Consider the following 8,567-nt stretch of genomic DNA (forward strand, 5'->3'; position numbering starts at 1 on the left):
GGATGTTCCGGAGAAGCCGAGTGGAGGGGCCGGGGCGGATCGCGGGAGCGGGGCGGGCGGCTGCGGGCTCTGCACCGGCGCCTCGGCTCTGCTGGCCGCGATCGGCTCTCTTATTTCCTTTAACTTGCTTTTTTTTAAGAGAAATGCAATCACCTAAGAGTTTTTCATTAATGGAAGGGAGGATGTCCAGGGCGGGTTTTTGGTTTTCTTAGGAAGTGGATCATTTAGCAAACTTTTTCTTTCCTATTATAAATTTTTTATTTTGATATGGAAAACGGAGATTTTTTTTTCTCCCCTCCCAAAGGGAAAGAATAAAAAAAAAAAATCCGCCATTTTGGCGTTTTAAAAAGTAACCGCTTTGCGGAGCTGATGGGTCGGTGGCAGCCCCGCCCGCCCGGGTCTCAGCCGGTCTCGGAGGACCGCGAAGCGGGCGGCCCCTCCGGATCCTCGAACCTGGGGCGCTGGGCTGCGGTGGCCGCTCCCGCGTCCTGGCCGCTGCGGCGGGGGCGGGGCCGAGGCCTCAAGTTTGTGGCACTGGGGTCGCGAGGGATTCTGTCTCCACACCCAGCACTTGAACCTCAAATCCCATTGCCCTCGAGTGGGAAATGATCCATAGCTGATCCTCCATCAGGTTTTTGGAGACTGTAAATCGCCTGGGAGGAAATTGCCCATCTTTTTTCCGGAGGAGCAGCTGGTGGATTCGAACCCCCCACCTTAGGGTAGGCAGCTCAACTCTTTCCGCTAGACCACCAGAGCTCCCTTCAACACCTGAAAGGAGAGCTTTTATTGGTCATTACTCTGTGGTGGCCTAGTGATAAGGAGCTGGGCTGCACACCAAATGCACACGGCTCCTATCCACCAGCTCTTCTGTGGGAAGAAGATGGGCAGTTTCCTCCCATGAGATTTACAGCCTCTGAAAAACCTCTGGAGGGTCAGCTATGAGTCTGTTCCGATTGGTACATAACAACAATAACAATTTTGAACAAGGCTTTGAGGGGTAATGGGATGGAGCAGGGGAGAGAAGTGGGGCCAAAATAAACACGAAGATAATTCATTTAAGAAATCTTTATTGAGCACTTACTATGTGCCACAGGGTACTGAGTCATTGTTTTAGGTTGGGCTCTTTGGAAAAGCTCTGAGAGGGAGATTTTTTTTTTTTTTTGAGAGGGAGATTTTTTTAAATTAATTAATTTTTTTTTTAGAGGGAGATGTAGGAGTTTTGTTGGAAAGTGCTTAGAGATTGTCACCTGTTGGGGAGTGAGGACAGCAGGAGTGGCAGAAGGAGAAGTGTAGCCCCGACTGAGGAATTCTGGAGTTGAAATGGAAGCTCTTCGTCCCTGGTACCAAAACCCAAATCCATTCATTACCAGCGAGTCACTTCTGACTCACCACGCGTCAATAAAACTGTAGAACTGCCCCATGGGCTTTCCAAATCTGTTGTGCAGGGGAGTTGTAGTCTATGGGGAGTTAGGCTGCTAACTCAAAGGCCTTGGCTCTCTCCATGTCTGAATCCACTAGTGACTGCTGAGGGAGACAGGCAATCTCCTTGCAGAATCAGTTATGGAATCACTTCTGAAGTGTAGCAGTGAGCTTGAGGGTTTTGCTTTCCTTTTAATCTTTGTACAGCTAATCTTTCTCCCAAGAGATGGCTGGTGGCATCAGACTGCCAACTTTTCAGTTAGCTAAGCACTTAACCCCTCCATCACCCCCTTCCGGGGTCTCAAACCCGAGGCAAAGGAGTGGGAGGCCCTTTGTACCTGTAGGAACTAGTCATTTGTGTCCAGAAGGAAGGAAGGAAGTTGGGAAGGCTCCCTTGGCTGAGGGCTTTCAATGCCGAGAGCAGGAACTTGGAGGACGGTTGCCATCAGCCACCTCCCCAGCAGCGAGGTCTCTCACTTTCCACCTTCCCAGCCTCTGAACTCACTCCCTCATCCCTCTCCCTTATTGGAAGTCGAGTCAGAACCCACCATAGTGGATCCTCCATTGCGTTCCCAAGACTGTAAATTGCATGGGAGGACATCGCCCTTTCCTCTCCCTATGCTGGGCCACCAGTGCTCCCTGGCCTCTTAACAGAAGGAGGAAATTATATTCTTGCCCTAACGGCAAGCCTGGGTGGAGCCAGGAGCCAGGCCTGAGGCTAGTTTCTGGAGACCCTCCAATCTCTTAAGACTGAGGTGTTTTGCCTCTGCAGGTTGCTGGCTAGGCTGGGGGTGGCCAGTACCCCTCAAGCCCCCTTCCACCCTTGACCTCCTTGAGGGCTGTGTTCTGCTTGTAGATCTTCCAGAATGGAGGGGCACGCTGAAATGGAGATGCTGAGGACACTGAAGGGGCCCTCCACAGGGGAGGTCAGCGTCCACCTGGTGGCCAGAGACAGCTCAGGCTCAGGCCCTCACCTGCCCACCACCGCCTTCATCATCCCAGGTGGGCCAAGCCAAGGGTCTTAGGGCGGAGGGGCATTTCCTTGGCAAAGGATGTCTCCTTTCGCCTGCCCCGACATGCTGGGCAGGATTGGGGCAAAGCCACCAGGCTCACCTGTGTTTGTCCCTGTGATTGCAGCCAGCTCGGCCACCCTCAGTCTGCCCAGCAGCACCCTAGATGTGTCCTGCTTCCCCCGAGAGCCAATCCATATGGGTGCCCCGGATCGGCCAGCCGGCAGCGAACCCGTCACGGCCACCGTGCTGCCCCAGCTAAGTGCGGGGCCTACAGCCAGCTCCAGTGCCAGCACCGTGCGTCTCCTAGAGTGGACCGAGGCTGCGGCCCCACCTCCTGGGAGCAGCCTGCGGGTCAGTGCCTGCAGGGATTGGCTGGACCCTGCCGCCTGCATCAGTGGGGCGGGGCCTAGGGAGCCAGGGGCGGAGCCTGAGATGGAGCTGAGATGTGATCCTAGGGTAGGACTTGCAGGGAGGGATTCCTGACTTAGGGTCTCTGGGGGTGTGGTTTGGAGTGAGGTAGTTTGGGGTGGGACCAGGCACTTGCGGTCCTAACGGCGTGGAGGGGAGGAGATGGAGATCTGGGGGCGTGGCTTTGGGCGGGATGCCCAGAAGCGAAAGCTTGCAGGTTGCTGGACCCTCAGGACTTAGGAGGGATGTGTCCTGCGGACTTGGCACTAGGGCACCTGAGGACGAATGGGGAACGGGGACGGGGTTTGGATTGAGTGGCCTGGGCTTTGGGTCTCTGGGGGCGTGGCTGAGGCGAGGAGATGCTCAGGTGGGCCCTGGGACCACCGTTCTGATGCGTTTTTCGTGCGCTCCAGTTCCGGCTCAGCGAGTACGCGCCACTGGCCATGGTGGGAGCGGAGCGTCCTCAGAGCCCCGAGCTGCGGCAGGAAGGACTGGCTGAATATGAGCAGGGCGAGGCTTCAGCGGGAGGTGGCGAGCCAGCCCACCAGCAGCCGGGTATGAGTTCCTCTCCCCAACCTTCTAAGAATCAAATCCCAATGCACATCGAAAAACTTCTCCAACAGGGTAAAAAGGGAAGCCACAGACTGGGAAAAAGTATTTGGTAACGACATATCAGATAAGGGACTTACATCCAGAATTTATAAAATACTTGAGCACCACAACAAGGTAAAGGTGAATAATCCGATAGAAAAATGGGCACAGGATATGAACAGACACTTCACCAAAGAAGACATTCAGATGGCCAAAAAGCACATGAAGAAATGTTCAAAATCCCTACCTAGCTCTTAGAGAGATGCAAATCAAAACAACTATGAAATTATCATCTTACCCCAGTCAGAATAGCAAAATTTAACAGAACAACAAGCAACAAATGCTGGCGAGGTTGTGGAGAAACTGGAACCCTTATTCACTGTTGGTGGGAGTGTAAAATGGTGCAACCACTGTGGAAGGCAGTATGGCCCTTTCTCAAAAAGTTGCAAATAGAAATACCATTTGACCCAGCAATTCCACTACTGGGAACATACCCCAAAGAGACCATAACTGACATCCAAAAAGATATGTGCACACCCATGTTTATTGCGGCTTTGTTCACAATAGCAAGGAGTTGGAAACAACCTAAGTGCCCATCAACAAACTAATGGATAGAGAAACTGTGGTATATTCACACAATGGAGTTCCTTTCCCCAAGTCCCAAGCTGGTTCCTAGGGCAAAGGTTGAGGTCTGAGGAGTCAGAGGGATGGGGCCGGGCCAGAGGAGTTTCTGCCAGGTGTAGCTCTGAGGTATGGCCCTGGGGGTGGTGCTGAAGGGGGGCTGGCTATAGCAGCTGAGCCAGTTGGCAACCTGAGCAGGTGGGAACAAGAATTTAAGGGTCTGGTCGTGATGTGTGGGAAAATTCAGATCCTTTTGGTTCCCACAGTGGACCTCCCACAGGACCCTCCAGAAAATGTTTCTCAGGACCCTCCAGAGGATGATGCCGCCTGTCAGTGCCAGGCCTGCGGACCCCAGCTCGTCACCAGCCCAGACCTTGGATCCTCAAACGATGGCTGCTCCCAGCTCTTCCAGGAGCGGTAAGGGGGAGCCAGTCACAGCCTTACTTGTCCCCACTGTAGTTCCCTAAAGGCCCATCCCTGTTGGGGCTTCCGAGAGGGACTGGGTGGGCTGGGCCAGGTGGGTTTTCCCTCAGGCTGCCCCTCCCTCTCAGGTCAGTCATAGTGGAGAACTCCTCAGGCGGCACCAGCACTTCTGAACTGCTCAAACCCATGAAGAAGCGGAAGTGCAGGGAATACCAGAGCCCATCAGAGGAGGACTCGGAGCCAGAGGTCATGGTAGGAAGGGGCGGAGAAGAAGGGGGCGGGGTGGCCAGAGGACATGCTGTGATTCCCACTGCCCCTTCCATCCGTCCAGGTCATCTGAGAGAGAGGGACAGAGAACCACAATGAGTTATCTGTCATCAGCTGGGGGCCCATCCTCAGTCAAGTCCTGGTCCTGGGTGGAGGGAAGGGAATAAATCACTGTCCTGCTTTTTTGGACACTCTCATCTAAGCCAAGCCAAACTCACATGAGCTGGCAGCCAGGGTAGATGTGCAGGAGATGGAAAGCGTCATTACTGGTGTCCAACAGCTCGTGCAGAGACCAGAGGGTACAGGAGTCTGGCTGCTGAGAGATGGAGGACACAGTGCATGAAGATTCTAGGAGGCAGATCCCATCAACAGAGGACACATGCCGGTGTCTTCAGATTCCCTACCCAGGAGTGAAGACACTCTGTAACGAGGCTGTGTGTTTGGGCCCAGGTGGTAGGGGCTTGTCCTCTGCAGCCGTGTTCCTGCCAGTTCTAAGCACTGAGGGCAGAATGCCATGTAGCCAGAGATCCAGGCAGAGGCCAGATATCAGACCAGAGCTTTTGCCCGGCCTGCATGGACCGAAAGCTGGGATCAGGCTTGCTTTCTACAGGAAAAGCAAGAAGAAAAGGATCCAGAGGAACAGCCCATCACCAGCACCCCAGAGAGTGAGGAGTGGAGCAGCAGCCAGCCCGGTATGGTGGCCTGTGTGTATATATTTGTGTGAGGTGTGTATATACAATAGGATGTGAGGCTGGGAGTAACGGTCATGGTTATGATGGAGATGTGCATGTGTAGACTAGTACATGCGTGAGAGGAAGTGGAAGGTGTAGTGTTCTGGCTTGTGCATGTGTGTGTGTGTGTGTTTATGTGTGTGTTTCTCAGTCCCACTGCCAAGGCCATGACTAAGCAGGCTTCCCTGGGATCACAAGCATTTCTCTCCTTTGATAGTATGAGCAAGACTACATTGTTCCAACTCTCTTGTTGGAGCCTCTTATTCTTTTGTGTGTGTGTGTGTACTCTCAAATCGGATCTGACTGGTACAGGAGGAGATTGTTCCTCCTTCTCCAGCAGAGCATCTGGTGGATTCCAACCGCGTAACTCTGGCGTACGCCAGGGATGCATCCTATCTCCATACCTTTTCAACCTCTATGCAGAACAGATTATCCAGGAGGCTGGGCTCTATGAGGAGAAATGTGGGGTCAAGATTGGGTGGACGATTTATCAACAATCTGCGTTATGAGGATGACACAACCCTGCTTGCTGAAACTGAGGAGGACCTGAAGCACCTGCTGCAGAGTGTCAAGGACTGCAGCCTGCAATATGGATTGAGGCTCAATGTCAAGAAGACAAAGATTCTCACCACTGGACCAATCGGCAGCATCAGGATGGATGGTGAAGAGATTGAGATTGTACACAGCTTTAGTTTGCTTGGCTCCATAGTCAACAGTCTTGGCACCAGCAGCCAGGAAATTAAAAGGCGCATTGCAATGGGAAAGTCTGCTGTTAGGGACCTCTCCAAAGTGCTGAAGAGCAGTGGTGTCTCTCTGGAGACTAAGGTGCGTCTGATACAGGCCATGGTCTTCGCAATCACCTGTTATGCATCAGAGAGTTGGAAAGTGACCAAGGAGGATAGAAGGAGAATTGATGCCTTTGAGCTGTGGTGCTGGAGAAGAGTATTGAGAATACCATGGACTGCTAGGAAAACAAACAGATTCATCCTGGAAAGGGTTAAACCAGGTGGCTCCTTGGAGGCAAGGATTCTGAGGCTCCGTCTAACATACTTTGGACATGTTGTGAGGAGAGACCGGTCCTTAGAGAGGGACATCATGCTTGGGAGGGTGGAGGGACAGTGCAGGAGAAGAAGGCCCTCTATGAGGTGGATTGATTCAGTGATTGGGATAATTGGGATGGGAGTGTCAGAGACAGTGCGATTGGCACAGGACAGAGCGGAGTTTAGGGCTGTTGTACATAGGGTCGCTATGAGTCGCAGGCGACTCAACGGCACATAACAACCTCTGGGAATGCAGTGCAGCTTCTTGCCACTAGGCCACCAGAGCTCCTTGGGGCCTTTGATTCTTACCATTTGTTATTGTTATGTGCTCCTGAGGTGTTTGCGACTCATAGCAACCCTGTGTACAATAGCCCTGAAACCTGCTATATCCTGTGCCAAATTTACTGTCTCTGACACACCTACCCTAATTACCTCAGTCACTGAATCAATCTATCTCATTCAGGGTCTTCCTCTCTTGTACTATCCCTCCACCCTCCCAAGCATGATGTCCCTCTCCAAGGACTGGTCCCTCCTTGCAGCATGTCCAAAGTTTATCAAACGGAGCCTCAGAATTCTTGCCCCCAAGCAGCCTGGTCTCACCCTCTCTAGGATGAACCCTTTTGTTCTCCTGGCAGTCCATGGTATATTCAATACTCTTCTCCAGCACCACAGTTCAAAGGCATCAATTCTCTTTCTATCCTCCCTAGTCATTGCCCAGCTCTCTGACGCATAGCAAGCAGTTGCGAAGACTATGGTCTTACCCTACAGTTCTAATAAAAGTGGAATGAAGATCACTCACCATTAGCTCTGGCCCTCCAGCCTGCTCCATTGCCTTCACATTCCAATGTGACATCTTTTAGCTAGAGCGATTTAGCATTTGTCACATTTTTAATCACCTAAATGCTTGGAGAACAAACAGGTTCACCCTAGAGAGGGTGAAACCAGGCTACTCCTTGGAGGAAATGATTCTGAAGCTTCGTCTGACATACTTTGGGCATGTTGCAAGGAGGGACCAGTCTTTGGAGCAGATATCATGCTTGGGATGGTGGAGGGACACCACAAGAGAGGAAGACCCTTGATAAGATGGATTGATTCAGTGAGTATGGTAATGGGTGTAGGTGTGTTAGAGACAATAAGATTGTCACAGGATAGAACAGGGTTTAGAACTGTTGTACATAGGGTTGCTATGAGTCACAAGTGACTTGACCGCACTTAACAAGATACCAGGTTGATGTTTATTTATTGTTAGTTTTCCCATTTTTTATTTTTTGTTGTTTTTTTTTTTTTCGTTTTGTATTTTATTTAAGAAGTTCAGGCCTTGACTGCATATTTCCGCAGTGGGTATAGGCACTCTTCGCTGCTGCTTCTTGGTTTTCAGTTTCTCCTCGTGCTTCTTGAGTCTTCAGTGCATGGCGCGTGTTTTCTTGGGCCGCAGATCCAGGGGTTTGTACTTCTTGCCCTTATAGGATTTTCTGAGTCTGGTTAATAACAGTGAGAACACCGGCAAAGGATTTTCAGACAACTCGGATTTTGGAGAGCTTAGAAGCCGCACCACCTGTCACTTTGGCGACGTGCAGCTGGGAAAGCTTGACTTTCAGATCATCCAGCTGTTTCAACAGCTCCTCCTCCTCCTTCTTGCCGCGAAGGTCCCGAGCCTTGATTTTGGCCGTGGCTGAGCGACAGAACCTGGCTGCCGCCTGATCCAAGCCCAAGAGAAAGAACAGTTTTTCTTAGTTTAAGACAAACTCCATGAACACAGAGCTCAAACTGTTTCATCAGTTATCTTTGTAACTTCTGTGCTTAGCAAAGGCAATGATAGAGTTGTCTTTATGTGCTCTCCAGTGAGAACCAACCCAAAGTTGACCCTCTAGCAGGTTTTCAGAGGATGTAAATTGCACGGGAAGAGACTGGTCATCTTTCTCCCATGGAACACCTAGTGGGTCTGAACCACTTGCTTTTGGATTGGTATCATGACGCTTTTTTTTTAAACACTCTTTTATTAAGAACTTAGCAGGACAGAGACAGATAAATCATTCTAGGAGAGAAAACCGTCA

The 8,567-nt window shown here is 51.3% G+C and overlaps 1 protein-coding gene across 1 annotated transcript in view; it reads left to right on the forward strand.

The window, feature by feature from the left end:
- The window catches only part of L3MBTL1 (l(3)mbt-like 1 (Drosophila)), a 38,067-nt gene that overhangs the window by 991 nt on the left and 28,509 nt on the right, over window positions 1–8,567 (forward strand). The window contains exons 3-9 of the mRNA XM_006881720.1: window positions 2,276–2,421; window positions 2,557–2,783; window positions 3,254–3,395; window positions 4,319–4,469; window positions 4,604–4,727; window positions 5,353–5,434; window positions 5,816–5,821. Of these exons, the coding sequence (XP_006881782.1) occupies window positions 2,276–2,421; window positions 2,557–2,783; window positions 3,254–3,395; window positions 4,319–4,469; window positions 4,604–4,727; window positions 5,353–5,434; window positions 5,816–5,821 (878 nt within the window). The remainder of the gene's footprint in view (window positions 1–2,275; window positions 2,422–2,556; window positions 2,784–3,253; window positions 3,396–4,318; window positions 4,470–4,603; window positions 4,728–5,352; window positions 5,435–5,815; window positions 5,822–8,567) is intronic.

This window comes from Elephantulus edwardii, unplaced genomic scaffold (genome assembly GCF_000299155.1).
Source record: "Elephantulus edwardii isolate Elephantulus edwardi_28Jun2011 unplaced genomic scaffold, EleEdw1.0 scaffold00015, whole genome shotgun sequence".
Classification (NCBI taxonomy): Eukaryota; Metazoa; Chordata; class Mammalia; order Macroscelidea; family Macroscelididae; genus Elephantulus; species Elephantulus edwardii.